Source organism: Bos indicus, chromosome 19, assembly GCF_029378745.1.
Source record: "Bos indicus isolate NIAB-ARS_2022 breed Sahiwal x Tharparkar chromosome 19, NIAB-ARS_B.indTharparkar_mat_pri_1.0, whole genome shotgun sequence".
Taxonomy (NCBI): domain Eukaryota; kingdom Metazoa; phylum Chordata; class Mammalia; order Artiodactyla; family Bovidae; genus Bos; species Bos indicus.
In genome coordinates, this window is record NC_091778.1 from 28,075,672 (window position 1) to 28,100,741 (window position 25,070).

Genomic DNA, 25,070 nt, shown 5'->3' on the forward strand with positions numbered 1-25,070 from the left:
AACGAACTAGAAATCATATCCGCCCCCTCCCTATCGCGCCCGGTCAGAGCCCCTCTTTTGCAGGCCCCGCTAGAGAAGTCTGTTGAATGACCACACCCTCCCTGTCTGAGACCCCACGGGAGCCCACCGTCTCCTCCTCAAACCCGGTGTTTCTTTGGGCTCCCCTCAATCTTCCTTAATACCGTACATTGCAGGGGCAGGGGTTTGCTGTATTCACTCTCCTGTAAGAGGCTCCTTTCTAAAGCCAACACGTAAATTTTCGCTGTCCTGGGTCCCCCGACGACCTAAGTCACCCAACGACTTAGTCACCCATGTTTCCCATCTCAACATCCCCAACCTCCTCCCCAATATCAATGTCCCACCCTCGGTTCCACTTTCAGTGGCCCAAGACCCCTTACTTTACGACCACCCAAGCGTTTCCGAGGTCCCGCCCTGGAGCCGGAGACCCCGCCCCGGGTTCGCCATCTGGAAAGCGAGGAAGGAAGGATACAGACCCAGGCGTTCACCCCACCTCCACCCCCGCCCCCGACATCCCGGCCAGATAAAGGAGCCGAGGCCAAGAGGGGAGAGAGACCCCGCCCCCCTTGAGAAGAGAAGCTGAAGCCCCTGCAGGACGGGGGTAAGAACCAGAGACTGAGGGAGGCAGACTCCTGGGTCCCTTAAGAGGGTTGGGGCTTGTTGATGGTAGGAAGACCGAGGCCCAGAAATTGGGCTAAACTAGGGATCCAGGACTAGAGAGTGGAATTTCGTGGTTCGGGGAAGGGAGCTTCGATTGGGATATGGAGGGATGAGGACCACAGGTCGTCTGGGGTCTCCAGGCAGGATCGTACACCTGAGACCAGGCTCGCGGTGAGGCAGAGGGGAAATGGGGATACTGGAAGGGCATTGGGAGTCTAAGTAAGGGCGCTGCAGACTGGATTCCCAACGCTTGCCATCGACGCAGCGGTGTGGGACACTTCAACTCGCTCCAAGCGCTGTGGAATCTTAGAGGAGGAAATCGGTCGATACTGAGGTTGAGGGCTGACAGAACGAGATGAATTAAGTAAAACTGCGTGAGCCGGGGCCGGGGGCTTTCCCCTGCACCTCAGGAGGAAGAGGCAAACTGCGGAAGGGAAGGCGTCTTGGGACGACAAGGATCCCTGAGCCCTTTCCTTGGCACCCGCAGGCCTCCGTCGCTATGGGTTCCACCGCTACCCCGGAGGGAGCGCTGGGCTACGTCCGCGAGTTTACTCGCCACTCCTCCGACGTGCTCGGCAACCTAAATGAGCTGCGCCTGCGCGGGATCCTCACTGACGTCACGCTGCTGGTTGGCGGGCAACCCCTTCGAGCTCACAAGGCAGTTCTTATTGCCTGCAGGTTCGAGGGGTGGCTCATGGAGTGGGGTGGGACCAAATGGGAAAGGGGCGGGGCTATAAGGTCTTTGGGAGGCCACGGAAGCCAAGCCGTCCACAAACAGGAGGCGGAGCGACAGGGAATTGAGGGAGGGGTGAGAGTTAGGGAGGCGGGGCTTCTTATAGGAGCGGGGCTTTCGACAGGGTAGAGTTCCCCTTGGTTCCCCAGCCCCTAACCCGACATATCTTCCCTCTCTCCAGTGGCTTCTTCTATTCAATTTTCCGAGGCCGTGCAGGAGTAGGGGTAGACATGCTCTCCCTGCCCGGGGGCCCCGAAGCCGGGGGCTTCGCTCCCCTTCTGGACTTCATGTACACTTCGCGCCTACGTCTCTCTCCGGCCACCGCACCAGCAGTCCTCGCGGCCGCCACCTACTTGCAGATGGAGCATGTGGTCCAGGCATGCCACCGCTTCATCCAGGCCAGGTGAGGGAGCCCCAACTTGGTGTTCCTCGTGGGTGAAATGGCATCCCAGGTGTCAAGGGCAGAGGCCAAGATTAGGGAATAGCACTAATGTCCATCGCACTTTTTCTCAGCTATGAGCCTTTGGGCATATCTCTGCGGCCCCTGGAGGCAGAACCCCCCACGCCGCCAACGGCCCCTCCGCCAGGCAGTCCCAGGCGCTCGGAAGGGCACCCTGACCCACCTACTGAGTCTCGCAGCTGCAGTCAAGGGCCCCCAAGTCCACACAGCCCAGACCCCAAGGCCTGCAACTGGAAAAAATACAAGTTCATCATACTGAACTCTCAGGCCTCCCAAGCAGGGAGCCTGGCGAGGGAGAGTTCTGGTCAACTTTGCTCCCAGGCCCGGCTCCCCAGTGGAGATGAGGCTTCCAGCAGCAGCAGCAGTGAAGAAGGACCCATTTCCAGTCCCCAGAGCAGGTACAGAAACTGGAAACCACCCCATCCCACCCCAACCCCAGAATTTGTAGCAGTAGCCTCAGCTCAAGAGGCACAACCATTGGGCCTGAGTGATCAGTAACAGGAAGTGAGGGAGTGGGCTTCACCTTAGGGAGCTGGCCAGAGGCCAGGCTTACTTGGTGAGGTACGCCCTTGGCAATACAACTGGATAGGGTACATTGGTCAATACCCCACCATATGATGTCTCCTAATCATTTTTCTGGGCCTTGACATCTGCCTAGGCTTTCTCCAACTGCTGCCGCTGTACAGTTCAAATGTGAGGCTCCAGTCAATACCCGCCATCAGCTCACACCCCAGGCTCCAGAGACCACTGGGTCACCTTCTGGGAGGGCTCATCCACCACCAGGTAAGAGCCTCTCCTTCTACCCCCTTGGCTTTTCTCCTGTGGCTACTCAAGGCCAGTTGGGGCCAAAAGACCTCAGGGAAGGCCTAGTCCATTTTCAAATTAGAATCACCTAGAGAGTGTTTTTAAATCCCATTGTGCAGGTCACACCCCATAGATCGGAATGTCTGCAAGTAGAAGCCAGGCATCAGTATTTTTTTAAAGCTTCCAATGAGCAGCAGTGTTTGGGAACTTCTGGCGTGTTCCCATCCAGGGCTGAGTGGTCAGCCCAGGGCTGGCAAAGCCTCTCTGGCAAGCTGTCATCCAGGGTGGTGCAAGAGAGAAGAGAGGGGGGACTCCCTGGTGGTCCAGTGGCTAAAACTTCATGCTCCCAATGCAGAGGGCCTGGGTTCAGTCCCTGGTCAAAGGGAGGCATGATCCCACATGCCTCCACTAAGACTGATGCAGCCAAAGAAATAAATATTTTAAAATTTAAAAAAAAAAAGAGAGTGAGAGAAAGAGAGAAAGAGAAACTTCCACCCATAAGTAAGGGCCTCCACCTCCTACCACCACTATTGGAGTGATTAGCAGAATACTCTCAAATTATACAGACATAGAGACAGATCCTGGCTTGTCCTCTCAAATAACCGTATGGCCCAGAGCAGGTCAAATGAGCCTCAGCAGCCTTAACAGTAAATTGGGGGCAAAACAAAACAAAACCTGCTACCCTGTGGTCTGAGAATTCACTGGTATTGTTGTCATGACTCACCCCCTCCCCAGGAGGTGAATTTTTCAGCTGCCAGAACTGTGAGGCTGTGGCTGGGTGCTCATCGGGGTTGGACCCCGTGGCTTCTGGGGATGAGGACAAGCCCTACAAGTGTCAGCTCTGCCGGTCTGCCTTCCGCTATAAGGGCAACCTGGCCAGTCACCGCACGGTGCACACAGGTAGGGGAGGAGCAGGGAGAGGACCCTGGTCTTGGTGCCCACTGCTATTCTCCTTGACCTCCCTTCCTCCCCGCCTCCAGGGGAAAAGCCCTACCACTGCTCCATCTGCGGAGCCCGCTTTAACCGGCCGGCTAACCTGAAAACGCATAGCCGCATCCATTCGGGAGAGAAGCCCTATAAGTGCGAGACATGCGGCTCGCGCTTTGTACAGGTACGACAGTTTCAGAGCCTGATCGCAGACAAATTTGCGAGAGGACGAGATGGGCCGAATGGGGAGGGTTCCGTACCTCCCAGGGGCGCGGTCTGAGATTCCCTCCTTTCCCAGGTAGCGCATCTGCGCGCGCACGTGCTGATCCACACCGGGGAGAAGCCCTATCCTTGCCCCACCTGCGGGACTCGCTTCCGCCACCTACAGACCCTCAAGAGTCACGTTCGCATCCATACCGGAGAGAAGCCTTACCACGTGAGTACCGGACCTGGCCTAGCCCAAAGCCTTGGAATTACCTCCTGTTTACCGACGGGCGGGGCTCTGAAAGGAGCGGGCCTGGAGGCCTTTAGATCGAGGCTAGGTGGGCGGTGTCCTTGTGAGGAAGGGGTGGGGCCGAAGGTAGGGGTGGCAGGTGTAGAAGTTAGGTTCCTGGACGGGGCGCAGTCCTGGAGAGGAGGTGACAGGTGTAAAAACGCTTTGCTGAAGGGGGCCTCCTAGGCCTTCCCCTGAGCATTTGGGAGGATGTGGGGACTCAAGAGGCTTCCCTATATCCCCAAGAGCTTCTCTCAGGTGGAGTGCTGGGCGGTTCTCCCTCGCTTAACATCTAAAAGGTGGTCGTGGGTGGGGAAGAGACCTGACCCGGCTGTCATCTTACAGTGCGACCCCTGTGGTCTGCATTTCCGGCACAAGAGTCAACTTCGGCTACATCTGCGCCAGAAACACGGAGCTGCTACCAACACCAAAGTGCACTACCACATTCTAGGGGGGCCCTAGCCGAGTGCCGCCCCGGCCCCACTCCCTTCCCGGAAGACGGAAAGCTGCGGCTCACGCCTGGGTTCGCTGCCAGGCTTGGGCGTGGGGGTGTGCGAGGCCCCTGGATATCAGCGACGGCCACCACCTTTAATTTCTCACTGCGGGGAGCAGGGGTGGGAGATCCTGGCCTGATCTGCCTCTGTTTTGCTGGTCAAAACCTCTTCCCCGCAATCGATATTGTTTCTGAGCAGAGAACAAGCTAGGAGCTGGAGCGGAGAGACTGGAAGCCTGATTTCCTTAAGGAATCAGGCCTCCACCTGCAGCCCCCGTCTCATTTGATTTATCTGTAAATATAATTTATTGAGGCTTCTGGGTGGCACCAGGGCCTTCATACTATTGCATTTCCCATGTCCCTCTTCTACAAGTGTGATCAAAAGTGACCTGAAACTCGGAATGTGAGGTCACAGCTCTGCTGGCAGAGATTAGCACTTGGCTGCCTCCTTTGGCTTGAGTGTTTTATATTATTATTGTCCAACTTTTATCTTTAGAATTGTTATTTTCCCACTTGCTCGTTGGTTTGTTTAAAATGGAGAAAAGAGTTCCCTGTGCCCTTCCCCTTCAATTCTAGGTCTGGAACCTTTATTTGTTCTAGGGCAGCTCTGGGAACATGTGGGTTTGTGGAATTGGGTCAGGAACCCTCTCAAATATTCTGAATATTGTAGGTTTTCTAGCAGGCTAGCACTGGATATAGACTTTTTCTGTTCTTCCAAGAACCTATGATGAAATGGAGGTAATACATACCTCCTGGAGGCAGTGGGTGTGGGGCCTTTGTCAGTCCTGGAAATTGGGGGATGATTTGAGAGGCTTTCTCTTAGGCCCCTGACTGTCCTATTAGTCTGGCCACCTAGGTTTAGCTCCATGGTAGTTTTGGCTATCTGATAGAACTCACCCAGGAGCTTGAGCTGAGCCCACAATCCTCCCTGTAGGGGCCTGTTCTTAGCACGAAGTTGATCCCTCTATGCAGGAGAGATCTGCAATTCCATATCAGAAATGATGCAATCTTTTCGGAGTCTTCCCAGTCTCTTAAGAATGCTATGATCTAGGGGAGAATTATCTTGAGTAAAGACTATGACCTTTCCTTTACTGCAGAGCCATCTGGGTTAGAATGTTCCCTGGGGGTTCTACATGAGATGACCTTTTCTTCCTTTAGTAGGTATTTGGACATCTTCTGGCAAGTGTCCAGATTTCAGAGATTTCTTTGCCTCTAGAAGTCACAGGTGCTTGGTAACTTTCTTACCTTAGAAAAGCTGAGTGTGTGACCTGGTCTTCCCGTCACTACATTCCTGTCTGGAACCAGTGAAAGCACTAGAACCTTCCACAGGGACAGAAAAGGGGCTGAGTTCCATTATGGATTTGCTATAGTTGGGATTATGATCGAGATTAGTGTTGGGATTAAAGCTTTAAAAGACTGACTGATGGACCATCTAGTTGACCAAGTCTCCCGTAGGATTAAGAGGTTGTTTGAGGGACACAGTCTCTGGTTTAGGCCAAGTAGGTAGAAAGTTAGAAATGGGTTGTCTCTTAACTGTGTGGAGCATCTAGAATGTTAGGTGATACTCTGAAGTATTACCAGTCCTGCCCCTGTTGCTCTGGGGCCTGTTCGTTTAGGGACATGGGGTAGAGGGTAAGAAGCACTTTGAATTTGTGGGATGGAGCTTCCTCAAGACAGGTCAGTCCTAGTGGCTGTCACTTGGGGATTGATTAGAAAGCTACTCTTTTCCCTCTTTCCCTCTTAACCTCAGTGCAGAATTGAAGGAGGGAGGGAAAGCAGAGGAAAGAGTTGAGAAGAAACTATATATATATATATATTTTTAAGCATATTGGATGGGCAGGTGGAGAGTGCCAGGGGGTGGAGATGTTAGATCTTGCAAGACCAGAATCATGGAATAAAGAAGCCTCTCTGTGCTGCTTGTTGTGTCCTGGGTTCTTGCCTGTGGCGATCTGGGGACTGGGGAAAGAGGGTTCTTCTTCATGGATACCATCTTGGATTTTGTGCCCATCCCACTGTCCCATCCATTTTAAGCAGCCCTTGTTCTCCCCTTCCCTGCCCTTGCCTTCCGGCTCATTGTGTAGGAACCAGTGACTTCATGAAGTCTCTCCGGAGCCACCTGCATCCTGCTGCTCTTAAGTCACTTCCTGCCTTGAGATGTGGAGGTAGCAGGGAGAAACCAGGAAGCCACAAATAATACCAAGATGCTGGGGGATGCATCTGTGCAGGGGAACTTGATGCTTGGGACACCCCCTACCACCACGGAAAATGGATAGGACTTGGGTCCCCTAAGGACAACAGATGCTAGAGGTGGTGGTGAGAAGACCATGTGGTTAGAGCCAGTGTGCCAGTGCTACCCGTCCCCCAGCAGTGATTTCTTGGAATCCATCTAGTGCCTAGTACTCAGTTCTCTTCTACCCTTTCTCTTGTCCTGTGTGTCTTGGATGCACAGCTTGTTCTGCCCAGAGGATGAAGGGTCACTAATTCTGATAAATTACCTCCCTCTTGGACTTAAAATTCCTCATCTGTGAAATAAGTCCATTAACATGGAAGGAATAATTTCCTCCCAGCATTTATAGTTTGTGGTTGTGTGTCTCAGTCTTTTAAAACCCATGACATGGGTTAGATGTTTTTTAAGCACAAAACAAACTAAAGGAAAACCTCCCTTCCCCTCCCTCTATGGCTTATCCCCTGTTTAAAATAAGACCCACTAATATTACATATCTCCTGCTTCATGTGCATGCTAAGTCACTTCAATCATGTCTGACTCTTTGTGACCCTATGGACTATAACCCACCAGACTCCTCTATCCACAAGAGAGATTGGGATTCTCCAGGAAAGAATACTGGAGTAGACTGCCATGCCCTCCTCCAGGGGATCTTCCTGACCCAGAGATCTAACCCACATCTCTTACATCTCCTGCACTGGCAGGCAAGTTCTTTACCACTAACACCACCTGGGAAGCCCAAGGCATTTTAGTGTATAGATTTTCAATTCATCCCCCTGACAACCTAAAAGTAGGAATTATTATTAGCCTCAGTTTACAAGTAGGGAAACCAACTGAGAGATTCAGTATTTTGGCCAGGTTAATAAGCGATGAAGCCAGGACTGGAACCACAATTTGATTCTACAGACTGTGCTCTTAACTATTATGTTATATAGCCATACCAACTTCTGCATCTTTGATATAGTCCTTACCGGTCAAAGTTCTGCTCCACTTACAAAAAAAGAGAGAGAGAAAGAAAAAAACTTTTTGGGTATGACCATTTTTATTTCCCACATATAAAAAAGTATAAGGCTCAATATGCTTTTTAAAATTATACAGCCGCCCTCCCCACCCCAGCCCCACTTGTCTGACCCCTTGAGCTCAGATGTCAAGGTCAGTGTTTTAAGGAGCTTGAAGTCAAATCATTAGTGCTACATAAGGTTGGAGGAACTGGGTACTGGTTGGGAAGGAAGGGCTGATTGTACCAGTGGTCATGGCTTGTCTCTTTAGTCTATCCCACTATGGGATCGAAAAATGTGGTTAGGAAGTGGTTGTTACCAGAGGGCAGAGGGAAAGCTTCCAGCCCCACTGGAGACGGGTGCTGGTGGGGCTCTGAGTGAGTTCACAGATGCACTTCCTCTGCCCAGTTATTTTTGGTCTCTATGATCTGTAGGTTTCCTGTTAGTGGGAACAGAAGGGACAGGAACAAGTTCCCATTACAGAAATATACGCCAGGAATCCAACAGCCCATTCTCTTTCCTTGGCCTCTGAACCTTCTCCGGGATCCAGGCATCTAGATTTAATCTTATCTTATAATCCCTCTACGCCCCCCACCCCCGCTCCGCGTTTCAACTCATGGACCCCTTATTAAATATGTTTTCCTCTCCTGAACCAGCTTACCCACTACTAACCCCCACGGACTCCTTACGTGCGCATCTCTGCAGAAATCCGGTCAAATTAGCCCGCTAGGTGGACAGGAGACAGAAGCTGCAGCAGAGCACACCCCTGGGTCACGTGGGGCCCAACTATTTGGCCTCCGAAAGTCCCCTCTGCACGCATGCGCCCCATTCATTGCCCAGTACAAGACAGGTTCTAAACTCCGCCCCGCCCCTCTGGCTCCTCCCCCTGCTGAGGAGTCCCGCGTCCTTATTGGTGAGCTTCGGACAGGGATGCAGACCCTTGCTGGCCAGGTGCTAACTCTTTCAATGATAAGATAGATAAGCCACCTGGAGACCCGCGCACCTCAGGGGTGGGGCCCAGTTCAGGCCCCTCCCGCGTCTGTCCAGCCCAGGCCTTGACTCCAGATTTGAAGCCACCGGAGCCACGCCCCCCGGCGCTGAACGTCGGGGCCAGCGCGGGCCTGATCTCCCCATTATAATCGCCCCCAATAGGGGAGAAGCGCAGGCGTCTCACGCAGCCTCTCTGCACCTTTCAAGCCCTCGTTGGTACTTTCCTCTCTGCCACCCTCGCTTCTCCGGCGCGGCCCCGAGCTGTCCGGCCGGGTGGGTGGGCAGAGGTGGAACGACCAGAGCTCCGCTCCGGAAGGGGCTTAGAGGCAGCACTGTTACCACCCAGATGGCTTATAGGGCCGAGCCCCCCGACGGGGGCTGGGGATGGATGGTGGTACTCTCAGCGTTCTTCCAGTCGGCGCTGGTGTTCGGGGTGCTCCGTTCCTTCGGCGTCTTCTTTGTGGAATTTGTGGCGGCGTTTGAAGAGCCGGCCGCGCGAGTCTCCTGGATCGCCTCCATAGGAATCGCGGTGCAGCAGTTTGGGAGTGAGTGCTGCGCCCGGGTCCGGAGTCCTGTGTCCCTCGACCCTCGGAAGGGAGTGGGGGATGCGGGGACAGTAAAGGACATGGGTAGGGGGAGCGGTGCTGGAGAAGGACGCCTGAGATCTTCTCGCAGAACTCTTGCTCTTCTCCAGGTCCAGTGGGCAGTGCGCTGAGCACGAAGTTCGGTCCCAGGCCTGCGGTGATGACCGGGGGTATCCTGACTGCACTGGGGATGCTGCTTGCCTCCTTTGCTACCTCCTTAACCCACCTGTACCTGAGTATTGGGTTGCTCTCAGGTGAGACCCTGAGCAGGGCCGGTGAGTCAAAACCTGAGTCTTTTTGGCCTCAGGACTTTTACCTTCTTCCTGCTCCTTCCGAAGGACTTAGGGGAAACTCTCAGAGAAAATTTTAGCTAGCACCTCTGCCTGGAAGGGTATTCTTAACAGAGGTAACTAAAGTGATAAACAGGTTAGGGGAAATCAGGAAATTCAAAGATGCAAGGCAAGAACTAGTGGAATTGGAATGTAAAAGGAAGAATTACTGTAAAGTTGTGTAAGATACTGTGGCTGTGAAATAAACATCATTATCCTATTTACAGATGCGGAAAGTCTTTAAAGCTTATGCAGTTTGGCAAATGAAGTTCACACAGCCAGCAATGGTAGAGCCCAGGTCTAACTCCAAAGTTCTGTGGTATTGACTTTACAAACATTGTCTCTAAGCTTCCAGAGTCCGCTAAGTTACATTACCTCCATTTTGCAGATGAGATTGAGGTGAGGAGGTTAAGGTACATAAGGTCATAGAGCTAGAAAGTATGGAACCAGGGTTGTAATTTAGGCCTGTGTTCCATTTTGTTGCTGGGCAGTGTTGGGATGACTGGGTGTTCTGAGTTCCTTAAGGGGTCCTCAACTCAACCCCCATTTCTTCCTTTTTGACAGGATCTGGCTGGGCCTTGACCTTCACTCCAACCCTGGCCTGCCTGTCCCGTTACTTCTCTCGCCGGCGATCCCTGGCCATGGGGCTGGCACTGACGGGCGTGGGCCTCTCCTCCTTTGCTTTTGCCCCACTCTTCCAATGGCTGCTCAACCACTATGCCTGGCGGGGGGCCCTACTGCTGGTGTCGGCCCTCTCCCTTCACTTGGTGGCCTGCGGTGCTCTTCTCCGTCCACTTTCCCTGGCTGAGGACCCTGTTGTGGGTGGCCCTGGGGCCCAGATCACCTCCCTCCTGCGTCACGGCCCCTTCCTCCGTTACACCGTTGCCCTCACCCTGATCAACACTGGCTACTTCATTCCCTACGTGCACCTGGTGGCCCATCTTCGGGACCTGGGTTGGGACCCACTGCCAGCTGCCTTCCTCCTCTCGGTGGCGGCTATTTCTGACCTTGTGGGGCGTGTGGCTTCTGGGTGGCTAGGCGATGCTGTCCCAGGGCCTGTGGCAAGACTCCTGATGCTCTGGACCACCCTGACTGGGGTGATACTGGCCCTGTACCCTGTGGCTGACGCGCCCACTGGCTTGGTGGCCCTGACTATGGCCTACGGCTTCACATCAGGGGCCCTGACCCCAGTGGCCTTCTCCGTGCTGCCTGAACTGGTGGGGACTGGAAAGATATACTGTGGCCTGGGACTGGTACAGATGGTAGAAAGCATCGGGGGGCTGCTGGGGGCTCCTCTGTCAGGTAAGGGGAATAAGATTTCCAGGTGGGCCATGGCTGCTGTGTTTTACCATGGGGGGTGCAGAGGGGAATTGATATAGTATATGTTAATACTGCCCTCTGCCATGGTAGATACACAGCCCATATGGTCAGTCACAGCAGCCTTGAAACAGGTCTGAGGGAAAGAAACTGGGGCTGTGGAAAGATTAAGAGGACCTCTGAGGCACCCTTGGCAGTGTACCTACAGCTGGGGTTTTCAGAGGATTCCGCCAGACATAGCATGCTAGTGCCTGGCTTTTCCCTTGGCCCACTGGGCCCCAGGCCAGGGGCCTGAGCCATCTGGTCAAAGTTCCCCACGCTTCAGAAGCCAGAACCTCCAGACCCTTAATGTTTTCCTCTAACTATTAACTGAAGGCATGGAAGGGAAAGAAAGGCACAGGTGTGGCTGATTCGATCTGTATCCCCAAATCTGGGGATGCCCTAAACTGGCTAGTTTGGCGGTCCTTTATGAAGGCAGGAAGGTAGTTGAAGTGACATTTTGAGGCCCCTTGGGAAACCAGAGTTCTCACACTCACCCAGTCTGAACTCTTCCAAGATGATGGGTTAAGGATCATTTTCATCCCTCCACCCCAAAATGTGTCAGAGCCATCAGTCCCAGGAAACAGATCACCCATGTGTATTCTTTTTCTCTCTTGAACCTAGGCTACCTCCGGGATGTGACAGGCAACTACACAGCTTCTTTTGTGGTAGCTGGGGCCTTCCTTCTGGCAGGAAGTGGAGTTCTCATCACTTTGCCCCACTTCTTCTGCTTCTCAGCTCCTACCTCCAAGCCCCAGGATCTTGTAACAGAGGCACTGGATACCAAAGTCCCCCTGCCTGAGGAGGGGCTGGGAGAGGATTGAACTCCAAGAAGGGGCAGACAGACCCATAAAACAAGAGGTTGGTGGCTCCAGGTCTTCTCCTGCGCCCCATCTTGGCACCCACAGAACCACAATGCCTTAAGCATCTTGATCTGCTCCCCTTGCCCGCCCCTCAGAGCAGGCGTGGGGCTCCTGCAATGTGTGTGCCAACCCTTTGTATTTTCTCGAGGATTCTTGTCTGTTTGCTCCCACAACCTTTTCTGAAGGATCCAGGAGTTCAGCCTGCTCCACTGAGCTGTGAATCAACTGTGGAAAATCAAAGGCCAAGATACTTATCAAATTTTTTTTACATGTGATCTCCAGTGTTGCCCTCCTTGGAAAAAAATCTGTCTTTGGGGTAAAACTGAATAAGAAAACTGGACAAAGTTCAGAACCTCAGAAAGTGCTTGGGCCCATAAGCCTGAGTGAGCTGAATGGAGTCACATTGGGGAGTGGAGGGGAGGTATCCAGGACCTCTGGTGACCCAGAGCATTTAACCCTGGACTCTGCTCTCTGGACCACAGTTCCTCCCACTTGCCCATGGACTTCCCTCTTTCCTACTTTCCCCTATAACTTAGAAATTAAGAAAATGGTGTGAGATGTGGGAGAGGGGTGCTAGTTTGGAAGAGAGAGATAAAGCTAAGAGAGCAGAAGTCTGAGATGCTTGTATTTTCCTCAGGCCAGTAAAGGGGGACTGAAATGCAGAAAGACTTTATCTGGGAAATGAGGATGGGGCAGCTAGCACTCAAGAGCACCCCCGTGCCCCCAACAAACCTGAAGCAGACAAACAGGCAGTTCCTGGAAGGTTTCCTGTTATAATGGCAAGCACTTGGGCAAAGAGAAATGGACTGACAGGACAAACATCCTTCCCGCCTGCCATGGCTTAGGGGCATCCTGTTCCCATCAACCAGCTTTTCTGGATATCTTAAGCAGAATGTTTGCAGCATAGATTGCCTAACAATTGGAGCTTGCAGGAACAGCAGATAAAAAGTCTTTATTAGGGGAGGGGCTCAACAAGTGGTGTCCAGAGTGGAGTGAGGGTCTCCCGGGGAGAGCAGGGCAACCTGAGGGACCGGGAGCAGCTCCCCCATCTCAGGGGGTGGAGTGCCTGGACGTGAGGCCTGACGGCAAGAGGGCAGCGCCTTGGGCAGCCCCAAATAGATGAAGCTGCCAGAGAGGACGAAAGAGCCGCACATGAGGAAGGAGGCGGTGAAGTCTCCGGTCTCATCCTTTAGGAAGCCTGAGAGGAGAGGGAAAGGAACTTACAGGCCTGGGTCCCCAGATGCAGGTTGGGGGTGAGGGTGGCGAGCGGATCTGCTGGCTCTGGCCCTTACCTGACAGGGGAGGGCCTAGAAGCCCCCCGAGGCTCAGCAGCAGCATCACCAGACCGGTGGCCTGTACCACATTTCCGATGCCCACTAGCTCCGGGAGCACACAGAAAGTCAACGGGGCGAAACTTCCGGCGCTCAGGCCGTAGACCCCAGCCGCGGCCAGCAGGGGGCCCCCCCCAGCTGTCCTCGTTCCCCACCACAGGGACCAATCCCACCGCCAGCAGCCCCAGGCCTGTCAGAGCCCCGAATATCGTCAGCAACCGCGGGAGGGGCACCCAACCCTGGTCTGCCAGCCACCCGCAGGGGAGCCGAACGCCGATATCCCCCACCGCAGCCGCCGCCACCACCAGCGCCGCCCCATACCCGCCCAGGCCCCGATCTAAAGCGTGAGGAGCCAAGTGCACGTAGGGGATGAAGTAACCGACCCCCACTAAGGCCGTGCCTAGTGTCAAAACTAGGAAGGCCGGGCGTCTGAAGAGACCGAGGCCAAGGGCAGCTAGAGGGCTTCGGGGTAGGGCCAGGGGGTCGCCAGGAAGCGCCAGGGGTCGTAGCAGGGCGCCACAGGGGGTGAGGTGAAGGGTGACGGCTCCGAGGAGGAGCAGGGCGCCCCGCCAGCCAAAATTATCAAGGAGGAGCTGTAAAGCGGGCGCCAAGAGCAGCGAGGAGGCCCCGTTGCCCATGAGTGCCAGCCCCACGGCCAAGACTCGACGGCGGGAGAAGTAACGGGAGACGGTCCCCAGGGCAGGGGCGAACACCAGGGCCCAGCCGGAGCCTGCGAATGGATAGGACTGGGTAAAGACAGAAACCAGGGTTACCAGGCCCTGCCATCCTAGCTCTGTTTCTCGCAGGAGGCCCCCGCCCTCTTGGCTTCCGTACCCGACAAGCTCCTATCTCCATCATCACCCCCTTAAGAACCCGGGTATCCCTCTTCCCTCACCAGCAAGGACGCCCAGGCCAAGGTAGAGGTGCAGCAGACTGTGGGCGAAAGCCGAGAAGACGAAGCCGAGCGAGGTGAGGACGCCCCCAACCATCACGACAGGGCGCGCCCCCCAGCGGGTGCTCAGGGCACTGCCCACTGGGCCTGGAAGGGGGCGGAGTCAAGGGAAGGCACGCCCCCTGGACCCCCAAACTCGCTCCAACCCTTCTCATTGGCTATTTTCCTGGCCTAAACTTCTCCCCCGCCTTATAGCAACACCACCACCACCACCCCGCCCCGCTTCATCTCAAGACCCACTCAATTCTAGAATTTAGAACTCTAAATTCGACCTAGGTCTGAAGGTCGAACTCTAAGGGTCGACTTTTCTTAGGTTGTTTGGTAACTAAGTGTGTCCTCTACCACTGCTCTCACGGCACTTCCTCCCACCCCAGTTCCTGCCTCCCACCTCGGGGCCCCTCCTCACTGGCTGCCTGCTGCACTGCCAGGGCCAGGGCGCTGACCCACGCCGTCTCCTGAGCGTTTCGGTCAAAATACTCCGCGAAGTCAGGGAAGGCGAGGCCCAGGGAGCGTAACACCCCGTAGGAGAGTCCATTCACCGCGAACCCTGCGGCCGCCACCACCCAGCCCCAGCCCCCGTCCGGGGGTCCGGTTGGCTTGGGGGTCATCGTCTCCTGGGGAAGGGGGAACATCTATCAGAGAAGTCGCCACATCTGTGTCTCCTTTAGGGACCTTAGCATACCTGAGATCCAGCCCTGAGCACGACAGGACGGAGGCGGGAGGCGGAGGGGGGGTGGGGGCGGTGTGCGGGCCTAGGGCTAGAACTCCAGGTCCGCGCCGTACAAGAGCAGGATAACAGCCCGATCCCCCAGTTCTGAGACTCCCCCTCCCACAGACACCAGGTTCCCCTTACCCGACCTCTCCGGGCGGTCCGGGGGAGGGGAAGGGCGAAGAAAGGCTTGGCCCGGTTTTCTCCCCGCTTCCCCGGAGGGCGGGGCCTTAGAGGGGAGGAAATGCAGAGATGGAGTCCCACTTGGACCGGCTCTCAAGGTAAACAGAGCGCGCCACAGGGCGCCTGGGCCACCTGGGGCGCGAGGGGTGGGGCGGGGGTGGGTAGTGTCCAGGGCCCGGGCGAGCTGAGACAGCCAATCCACCGAGCCGAGTCCCACGGGGATTGAATTATCCATTTACACCCCCAATCCCAAGGAAGGGAGGGGCGAGGAATGAACACCTCCCCGCCCATGCCCACGCACCTGCAGCTGGCTGCGCACCCGGGAGATGCATGGATTGCAATCGCCAGCCTCCCCAACGTTGGTAGGCAACGCACGGAAATAGGGGTGGTCCTCCCAAAGCCTGAGGGGATGAGTAGCTCCAACGTTCTCAGGCAATGTTGCTGGAGAACCTGGTAAACCTCGGGTGTTAAATCACAGACCTCCATGCAGTGCATGTTGCGTGCTCAAGGACAATACGCCCTCCAGGACAGAGCGAAAGGAAAAGGACTTGTTGTGATGGGCCAGGGACATATACACATCATGTTGCATCTTCACAATCACCCTGTGAAAAGGTGTTCCCCCCATTTTACAGATGAAGTCACTGAGACTTAGAGAGGTTATGTGATTTGCCCAAATCGCCAACCTTAAAAAAAGAAAAGAAAAGAAAAATATTTGAGTTTGGATCTGTCCAACTGTGGAACCATCCAAGAACAGACCTACTACTGAAATAGACTCTGCCACCACGGAGGGAAACGGCCTGGAGACAATCTGATGCCAAACTGACCTGGAAATGGTAGATTGATTCTGTGCTAAGGGTTTCTGGGACTAGAAAGGATTCTTGAGATCAGAATCCCTGAGGATTTAGATGGGAATTTTAAAAACAAAGTAAGAAATCCGAAAATTGAAACCAGGTATTGATTTCTTGGAAAAACTTTCCTTTTTACATTAAGATTGATTTACTTTGAATCAAGGGATGTGGTCTCTCGTTTAATTATTAAACAACATCAGAGAAAAGCTGGCAGTTTGCATTAGTTTGGCCAACAGCCACATTACCCGACAGCCACATGGTGGCAGTGTTTCCTAATTGTTGAGAAACTCTCGGCAAATAAAGAAAAACAATCAGTGAAACTGTAAACCTGACAACACAATATGGTCTTCGAGGGCTCTCTATTGCCTATAAGAGGAAACAAAACAAAATTCTTTACTTTGGATAAAAGCCTTTCCCAATCAGAGGTAGACCCAGACTATCTTTCCATCCCTGCCCCCTTCCCCTCTTTTCTACACTCTTCCATCAGCTATCAGCAGCTCATCTGCTCTATAGGCATTTCTAGCCTTTCTGTTTAGTCGCTCAGTCGTGTCGAACTCTTTGCGACTCCATGAATCGCAGCACGCCAGGCCACCCTGTCCATCACCAACTCCCGGAGTTCACTCAGACTCACATCCATCGAGTCAGTGATGCCATCCAGCCATCTCATCCTCTGTCGTCCCCTTCTCCTCATGCCCCCAATCCCTCCCGGCATCAGAGTCTTTTCCAATGAGTCAACTCTTCGCACGAGGTGGCCGAAGTATTGGAGTTTCAGCTTTAGCATCGTTCCTTCCAAAGAAATCCCAGGGCTGATCTCCTTCAGAATGGACTGGTTGGATCTCCTTGCAGTCCAAGGGACTCTCAAGAGTCTTCTCCAACACCACAGTTCAAAAGCATCAATTCTTCGGCGCTCAGCCTTCTTCACAGTCCAACTCTCACATCCATACATGACCACAGGAAAAACCATAGCCTTGACTAGATGGACCTTTGTTGGCAAAGTAATGTCTCTGCTTTTGAATATGCTATCTAGGTTGGTCATAACCTTCCTTCCAAGGAGTAAGCGTCTTTTAATTTCATGGCTGCAGTCACCATCTGCAGTGATTTTGGAGCCCAAAAAAAGAAAGTCTGACACTGTTTCCACTGTTTCCCCAACTATTATTTCCCATGAAGTGATGGGACCGGATGCCATGATCTTCGTTTTCTGAATGTTGAGCTTTAAGCCAACTTTTTCACTCTCCACTTTCACTTTCATCAAGAGGCTTTTTCTCACTCCTAAATTTTTTAATATGTCATGCTTTGTGCTTGAAATGTCCTGGAGTGGATACAGGAGCCTTGCCATGTACCACCCTAGGAAAGTGGTCTCATCAGTTTCCCTAGTCTGGGGTGCTATTGTGAAAGGCACCTGGAAGGCAGAACCAGCCTATCCTCAGGCACCAGGGAGGGCAGGGACCCCACTTCCAGCAATGGCCAGTGAGGACCCTGCTCGAAGCTGAATGAGGCCAAGTGAAACAAAGCACTCCCTCCCCATGGTGAAGTAGAAATGCAGGGGGGTGAAAGAGGAGACTGGGTCCTTAGGGCCTGGGAGTTGTACAAAGTGATGCTGAGCACCTTTACAAGATACTTGTGAACCCACACCACTATTCATGCCTGGAGAATCCCACAGACAGAGGAACCTGGCAGGCTACAGTCCATGGCGTTGAAAAGAGTCAGACGCAATGAATGACTGAGCGCGCACACACGTTTTACTGTGTAAAAATTACATCTCAATAAAGCTGATTTTTAAGGTTAAAAAAAATCTTAGATTGGTGAGGATGTAGAGAAAAAGAAACACTTAGCAAACACTGTTGATGGAAATGTAAACTGGTATAGCCTGTATATAGAAGTGCCTCAAAAAATTAAAAATAGAACTGCCATGCTGTGCTGTGCTTAGTCTCTCAATCATGTCTGACTCTGCAACCACATGAACTGTAGCCCAGAAGGTTGTTTTGTCCATGGGCATTCTCCAGGCAAGAGTACTAGAGTGGGTTACCATGCCCTCCTCCAGGGGATCTTCCCAATCCAGGGATCGAACCCAGGTCTCCTTCATTGCAGGCAGATTCTGTACAGGCTATCAAAGAGATATCTGCACTTATGTGTTCATTGGAGCGTCATTCACAATAGTCAAGATATGGAAAGAACCTAAGTGTCTATCAATTAATGAATGGATAAAGAATAATACTCCATTAGTTTGTTGTCCAGTGGCTAAGTCTTGTTCAACTCTTTGTGACCCCATGGACTGAAGCATGTCAGGCTTCCATGTCCTTCACTGTCTCCCAGAGTTTGCTCAAAATTTTGTCCATTGAGTTGGTGATGCTATCCAACCATCTCATCTTCTTTCACCCCCTTCTCCTCCTGCCCTCAATCTTTCCCAGTTTCAGGGTCTTTTCCAACAACTCAACCCATCACATCAGGTGGCCAAAGTATTAGAGCTTCAGCTTCAGTATCAGTCCTTCCAATAAATATTCAGGATTGATTTTCTTTAGGATTGACTGGTTTGATCTCCTTGTGGTCCAAGGGACTTTCAAGAGTCTTCTCCAACACCACAGTTTGAAAGTATCAGTTCTTTGGTGCTCAGCCTTCTTAATGGTCCTACTCTGACATTTGTACATGACTACTGGAAAATAGTATATATGATCTATACATCATATATACCTATATATAATATTCTACCATATAGCCAATATATATTGTGCATGCTGAGTAGCTTCAGTCATGTCTGACTCTTTGAGACCCTGTGGACTGTAGCCCAACAGGCTCCTCTGTCCATGGGAATCTCCAGGCAAGAATACTGGAGTAGATTGCCATGCCCTTCTTCAAGGGATCTTCCCAACCCAGGGATGGAACCTGCATCTCTTACGTCTTGTGCATTGGCAAGTGGGTTCTTTACCACTAGTGTCACCTAGGAAGCCCATATCCAACATATACGTAAATGTATGTATAAAATGACAGCATATTATTCAGCCTTGTGAAAGAAGGAAACCCTGCTATTTGCAACAACATGAATGGAAATCAAGAGCATTTATAACAAGTAATATAAGCCAGATAGAGAAAGACAATACACTATGGTTTATCACTTATCTGCAGAATCATTAAAAAAAGACAGAAAGTGGAAAAGTGGTTGCCAGGGGCTGGGGGTTGGAAGGGAATAGGAAGAGGTTGGTAAAAGGGAACAAACTTTCAGTTATAAGATGAATAAGGTCTGAGAATCTAACATTTAAAAAACATGGTAACCATAGTTGATAACAAGGAGATCCAACCAGTCCATTCTGAAGGAGATCAGCCCTGGGATTTCTTTGGAAGGAATGATGCTAAAGCTGAGACTCCAGTACTTGGGCCACCTCATGCGAAGAGTTGACTCATTGGAAAAGACTCTGATGCTGGGAGGGATTGGGGGCAGGAGGAGAAGGGGACAACAGAGGATGAGATGGCTGGATGGCATCACTGACTTGATGGACGTGATTCTGAGTGAACTCCGGGAGTTGGTGATGGACAGGGAGGCCTGGCGTGCTGCGATTCATGGGGTCGCAAAGAGTCGGACACGACTGAGCGACTGATCTGATCTGATCTGATAGTTGATAACACTGTATTGTATATCAACACCAATATACAATATACTTTTGGGTCACACCAAAAGTCATCTCTACTCTTTAAGTGGTGCATTTTATTGTGTAAGGATTACACTTCAGTAAAATTGATTTTTCAGGTTAAAAAAAAAAAACCTTAGGTTGGTGAGGATGTAGAGAAAAAGAAACACCTATGCACTCTTGGTGGGAATGTAAATTGGTACAGCCAGTATGGAAAGCATATGGAAGTTTCTCAAAAAATGAAAAATAGAACTACCATATGATCCAGTAATTCCATTTCTGGGTTTATATCCAAAGGAAATTAAAACAGGATATCAAAGAGATATCTGCACTCCTGTGTTTACTGAAGCATCGTTCACCATAATCAAGATATGGAAATAACCTAAGTGTCTATCACTGGATGAAGGGATAAAGAATAATATAATATTCTATCATATATACATATATAATATTATATATATATAATGACAGAATATTATTCAGCCTTGACAAAGGAAATCCTGCCATTTGCAACAATATGCATTGAACTAGAGGGTATTTATATCAAGTAATATAAGCCAGACAGAGAAAGACAGTACTGCATGATATCACTTATCTGCAGAATCATTAAAAAAAAAAGTCAGGAAAAAAAATAGAAAGTGCAAAAGTCGTTGCCAGTGGCTGGAGGTTGAGGGGAATAGGAAGAGTTTGGTAAAAGGGAACAAGCTTGCAGCTATAAGATAAAAGTCTTATAGCTGAGAATCTAACATAAAACATGGTGACCATAGTTGATAGCACTATTTTATAATTGAAATTTGCTAAGAGAGTAGAACTTAAGTGTTCTCACCTAGGAAAAATAATAAACGTGAGGTTATGGATATGTTCATTAACTAGATGTGAGAATTCTCTCACAAAGTATACATGTATCAAATCCTGACATTTAAATATCTTACAATTTCATATGTCAATTATACCTCAATAAAGTAGAAGTTTTTAAAAAATACTTTAGGAACTCTAGATAGTCTTTTCAAAGTTAAGGGGGAAAAAAGAACCTCAAATCAATGGCAGTGCTCTAATCTCCCAGGGTTTATTGCTCTCCTACAAGGAGAAGTGTCCCCCTTCCCCACCCTGCCATTTCCTAGGCAGGGGGCCACTCTCTTAGTTGCCTTGGCTCAGTCCAGCCTCGCAGATCCAGTAGTAGAGTCTTTGGCAGGCATCGTCATTCCACTCGCCATCAGGGTAGAAATGGGCACAGTCCTCACCCCCACCCAGCCCATGCCCATGAAAGTCATCCGGCTGGCCTGGCTTCCAATTCCTGGTTGGGGGGGAGGGGAGGTTGGTGTGAGAGGAAAACAGCCAGCTAGGAAGAACAGATGAAACAGAATCCAGGTTGGGGAGAAGGGGCTGTGGGCCAGACACTGGAGGAGCAGAGCTGAAGGAGGAAGAAGGTACAGAAAGCCAAGGCACTCACTTGATGTTGGTCTCATAGTCCGACCCATCCACCCATTTCCAGACTCCATCCGGATCACTGAGGCCCATCCAGGTGAAGTAAGGATGTAGGTTGGCCTGGATAAAATCCTGGGACAACAGAAGGGCAGTGTTGACTTCCCCCCGCCGCCCCCAGGCCAGCTCCTTGGACTAGCAGTTCTGAACTTCATGGGTTCATTAAAGCCATGGAGGAAATTCAGAGTGTTGATCCCAATGCTGGAACCAGTGGAACCTCTGAGGATCTGGCTCAGATTGCAGTGTTGTTAAAACTCCCCAGATGATGCCAACGAGACCAGTCTTGGGACCTGAGCTTGAGGGGCTCACCTGTTCGTCTCTGGAGTTGATGACTACCAGTTGGGCATTCTTCAGTTGGCAGTCTTTCTCAGCTTCTGGCCAGGGCTTCCGCAAGGAGGAGAACCAGTAGCAGTGGCCTTCATGCTCCAGCCAGTTGGCGGGACAGCAGGCTGTGTTTTGAGAGCCTAAAGGGCCGGGGTTGGGGGAGTGGCTGAGATGCTGCCCAGGGGAATGTGGGCAGGAACTGGCTCCAGGCATGCCCCACACAGCTTTTACCATTGCTCTTGAGAGCATCCATCTTGCAGGTCAGGGAGTTCAGGTTCTTGACCAGCTGCTGGACTCGAAGGAGCATTTCAGAATCACCTTCAGGATGAAGCATTTCAGGATGCACACAGATGGGCAGTGGGTACAGTGCCCTGGGTGTGGCTTCTGCTCCATGAGTCCCTGGAGACTGGGGGTCCATGCCCAGGACCCAGCCTAGGAACCCCCTTGCCCTCCCACACACCTCATGCCTAGGTAGAAGGCAGTAGGGGGCTGACCTGCTTTGAGTTCTTCCAGTTGCTTCTCCAGCCTGTTCTCCAGAGAAAGCACCTTGTCATTCAAGCTACGGGCTGGAGGAGAGGGCACTCAGCACCCTGTGACTGCTCCCATCCCCCACCCTCCAGTCTGAGAGCCCAGCCCCCACCTCTCCACACCCTCTCCCTGAGGGTCTCTTACCAGCTTGCAGTTCTTGCTTGTGACTTTCCACCTCAGCTTTCAGTGATGTTATCATTTCTTGAAAGTTGCGACCTGGAGGACTCAGGGACTCGGGAGTCAGCCTCCACCCCTGCTCCACCCCACCCCACCTCAGTCCAGAGCCCCTTTCATGCCAGGCTCACCCTGGGAGTTCAGTGCCTGGACCTCGGCCATACTGTTTGAAGTGAAGTTACTGAAACTTGTTCTCAGGGTCTGCAGGTCACTCTGAAACTTGAAATCTGATCAGGAGGATGGGACAATCAGTGCTCAGGGTTATCAGGCCCTCTCTGTGCCAACATTGGGCCCCTAACATGCATCATCTCGTGGGTCCCTTCAGTGACCCCACCCAAAAGGACAGGCCCTATTTTTACCTGATACTGTAAGTGAGGCAATTAAGGCTCAGAGAGAGGACATAATTTGACAACATTCCCCAGCCAACAAGTGACAGAATCTGCAGTCATCCTCATCCGATCACTCTTGCATTCAGCATCCCCACCACACCTCATTATTTCTCTCTTCCTTGCCCACCATGTGCCACTCACTTTGGTATCCCATCACACAGATGCTGGCCAGCAGGAGGCTGAGGGCCAGGGAGAGCAGGAGGAGGCAAGGGCTGGAGAGGAGCCGCTTCAGAAAGGTCTGGGAAGAAAACAGCGCTGCAGGAGGAGAGGGTGTCAGGAGGAGGGGGTTCAGGTGGTGGGACAGACGGGGCCGAGGATGGGGCCACAGGGACCTCTCAGGGAGGAGGCCGGTGCAGGTCATGCTGGTGGGAGGCCGGATGAGAACTGTGGGGCCAGGGGGGTCCAGGTCTCTGACTCCTCATGGATCAGCCCAAGTGCTCAGATACAGGGGCCCCTCACAGGCCTGGGGACACGTGTACACAAAGACACACAGACAGAGGACCATCACGATGTGTAAGGTCCTCTCATCAGAGTTGGGGAGCTAGAAGGAGGACCCAGAGAGAACGAGGGGCAGCCCACACTCCAAGCCCACAAGGCAAGCTCACACTCAAGGGTGAAAACACGTTAGAAAGACAGTTTACGCTCTTGCTCTTCCTCAGCGCATAGGCAGTCAGGCCCACTATGGATCTTGAATTCTCTTCATACTGGCTCCCCCGGAGGCTGGGCCCTGACCCCCTTCAGAGTCGGGGACCCCACCAGGACACATGGTAGAGGTGCAGACATGACATACTTGACAGCAGAAAGCCTTCTAAACATATTAAGAAGAGGTTTAGCAAAGACTGTCTCCCCTTTCCCTTACCTTCTGTAAACCTCTGGCTTTTTTTCTCACTCTCCAAGTACTGAAGGTCTTCGTACTTCACTGACATGTTTGGACCAACACAGTCTCTGAGACTGTTGGAGCAGAAGTGGAGGCCGAGCCAGTAGGCAGGCTGGGACAGGAGCTGGATTAAAGGGGGAACGCGGGGACCAGGGAGGAGATGCAGGCAGGGCTGGAGATGAGAGAAGAGTGATGTTTGAAAAGGAACCCATGGTGAAGGCTAGGAATGGGGATGGGCTTGGGTTTGCAGCTGAGGTGAGAGGTGGGGTCAGGGATGAGGTTTGAGCTAGGGTCAGGTTGAGTTTGGAGTGACGGTGGAGGTGAAGTTGGAGCTAAATGCATTGCTAGGACTGGGTCTGATGTTGGGGCTGGAACCGAGGTTGCATCTCCTACTAGGATCAGTACTCATGCCTGGGGTCAATACTGGGATCAGTACTCATGTTGAAGCTATGAATGGCGATGGACCTAGACTTGGTGCTGAAGTTGAAAATAGGACAGAGTTGAGGTTCAAGCTTTCGGGGGGTGGGGGAGCGGGGCAGGCTGGTGTTAAGAGTCAAGTTAACTTGGGAATTCTCTGGCAGTCCAGTGGTTAAGGCTCCATGCTTCCACTTCACAGGGCAGGAGTTTCATCCCTAGTTCCTGGGATCCTGTGTGCCCTCCCAGGCTGCCCCCAAGTTTTTTTTTAAATGATGTAAGAACTCTGGGGGTGAAGCTGCCACTGGGGTTGGTATGGGGTTTGAGATGTGGCTGGAGTAGGGGCTGAAGACAGGGCTAGAACCGGGCTAGGGAAGGGGTTGACTGTGAGCATCAGTTTGTGACCAAGGTTGTAGCTGCCCTAATTTAATCCAAATCCAATGAAGGGAATAGAGTCGAAAATCTCCACTGAGTCATTAAATCCCCAACCTGCCCCCTTATATATCTTACCATTCAGTTCCACCAAAGACCCACGGTCCCTCCTCCCTGCTTTCTCTGACATCCTCCCTGCCCTTTTAGCCTCACATGCATCCCCAGCCCCCTTACCTGTGAGAAGTCAAGAGGCTGTGATTCTTGAGTTCTTTGTGCTGCAATGACCAGAGTTGGAAAAAACTAAATCCCAGACAGTTGGGATGGAGGTGGCTGATGGAAGAGTCACCTAACTGAGTGGAGACCTACTGGTCTTTGTGTCTGAACGACCAAGAGTCTATATACTCGGAAACTCCCATTTCCTCAATTTGGGGCAGTAACTAATAAGAAGGAATTGAAATCAAAACTCAGGCAGAGGTGGCGTGTGTGGGGCAGCTGGACTTTTTGACTTCCTGTGACTTCCTTAATTTTACTATTTATCAGTGGAACTGGATCAGAAGGAACCAGAGTGTTGCTTTTCCTCTGTCACCACAGCTCCTTTCAGTTCCTTGATGTGAACATCTCGGAACTATTGACGTCTCCATCATTGCAAACCCAGGTCCAGAGGAGCCCTTTGCTCTGCTCTTGCTCAATCCTGACCCAGGGTCCCTGGCATCTTCCTCTGGGGCCTCAGCCAGCAAGCTCCCTGAGTTCTGGCCAGCTCTCCTTGTTATCAAGTCCAAGTTTGCTCTGGTCACTAAATGACAGAGACAAGGTGTTGAGGCAAAGAAAAAGACTTTATTCAGAAAGCAGGCACTGGACTGCCAGAAGATGGCAGAATAATGTCTCAAAATAACCATCTTCTTTTATAGAACAGAGATGGGGTCGGAAAAGGGGTG

General features: G+C 52.0%; 4 protein-coding genes across 7 annotated transcripts; 2 read left to right on the forward strand and 2 right to left on the reverse strand.

Annotated features, from left to right (window-relative positions):
* The first annotated feature begins 496 nt into the window (after positions 1 to 496).
* Positions 497 to 6,504, forward strand: BCL6B (BCL6B transcription repressor). 2 transcript variants are annotated; one of them, XM_019982008.2, is made up of 9 exons: positions 497 to 619; positions 1,166 to 1,356; positions 1,593 to 1,814; positions 1,925 to 2,269; positions 2,530 to 2,654; positions 3,411 to 3,575; positions 3,656 to 3,786; positions 3,901 to 4,038; positions 4,441 to 6,504. In XM_019982008.2, exons 2-9 carry the CDS (start codon positions 1,178 to 1,180, stop codon positions 4,555 to 4,557), a joined length of 1,422 nt encoding a protein of 473 aa, XP_019837567.2. In that variant the 5' UTR covers positions 497 to 619; positions 1,166 to 1,177; the 3' UTR covers positions 4,558 to 6,504. The 2 variants fall into 2 exon arrangements, with proteins under 2 accessions (XP_019837567.2, XP_019837568.2); XM_019982009.2 differs by lacking the exon at positions 3,411 to 3,575.
* A 128-nt stretch (positions 6,505 to 6,632) lies between these two features.
* Positions 6,633 to 12,543, forward strand: SLC16A13 (solute carrier family 16 member 13). Its single transcript, XM_070772957.1, has 4 exons — positions 6,633 to 9,345; positions 9,495 to 9,638; positions 10,278 to 11,015; positions 11,694 to 12,543. Exons 1-4 carry the CDS (start codon positions 9,147 to 9,149, stop codon positions 11,891 to 11,893), a joined length of 1,281 nt encoding a protein of 426 aa, XP_070629058.1. The 5' UTR covers positions 6,633 to 9,146; the 3' UTR covers positions 11,894 to 12,543.
* A 315-nt stretch (positions 12,544 to 12,858) lies between these two features.
* SLC16A11 (solute carrier family 16 member 11) lies at positions 12,859 to 15,242 on the reverse strand. The gene is given in 6 exon segments (XM_019982097.2): positions 12,859 to 13,130; positions 13,225 to 13,396; positions 13,398 to 13,993; positions 14,159 to 14,302; positions 14,622 to 14,829; positions 15,069 to 15,242. Coding segments are annotated over 5 exon segments (1,344 nt in total). The 5' UTR covers positions 14,824 to 14,829; positions 15,069 to 15,242; the 3' UTR covers positions 12,859 to 12,900.
* A 5,383-nt stretch (positions 15,243 to 20,625) lies between these two features.
* On the reverse strand, positions 20,626 to 24,586 carry LOC109574584 (C-type lectin domain family 10 member A-like). 3 transcript variants are annotated; one of them, XM_070772959.1, is made up of 10 exons: positions 24,370 to 24,585; positions 23,332 to 23,521; positions 22,614 to 22,727; positions 22,215 to 22,310; positions 22,054 to 22,125; positions 21,876 to 21,947; positions 21,613 to 21,699; positions 21,367 to 21,521; positions 21,026 to 21,132; positions 20,626 to 20,869 (listed from the first exon to the last, which is right to left on the reverse strand). In XM_070772959.1, the coding sequence occupies exons 2-10, from the start codon at positions 23,396 to 23,398 to the stop codon at positions 20,713 to 20,715; spliced, it is 927 nt and encodes a 308-aa protein (XP_070629060.1). In that variant the 5' UTR covers positions 23,399 to 23,521; positions 24,370 to 24,585; the 3' UTR covers positions 20,626 to 20,712. The 3 variants fall into 3 exon arrangements, with proteins under 3 accessions (XP_070629060.1, XP_070629061.1, XP_019838200.2); XM_070772960.1 differs by lacking the exon at positions 22,614 to 22,727 and having other exon boundaries at positions 24,370 to 24,586; XM_019982641.2 differs by lacking the exons at positions 23,332 to 23,521; positions 24,370 to 24,585 and having other exon boundaries at positions 22,614 to 23,310.
* Between the last annotated feature and the right edge of the window lie 484 nt (positions 24,587 to 25,070).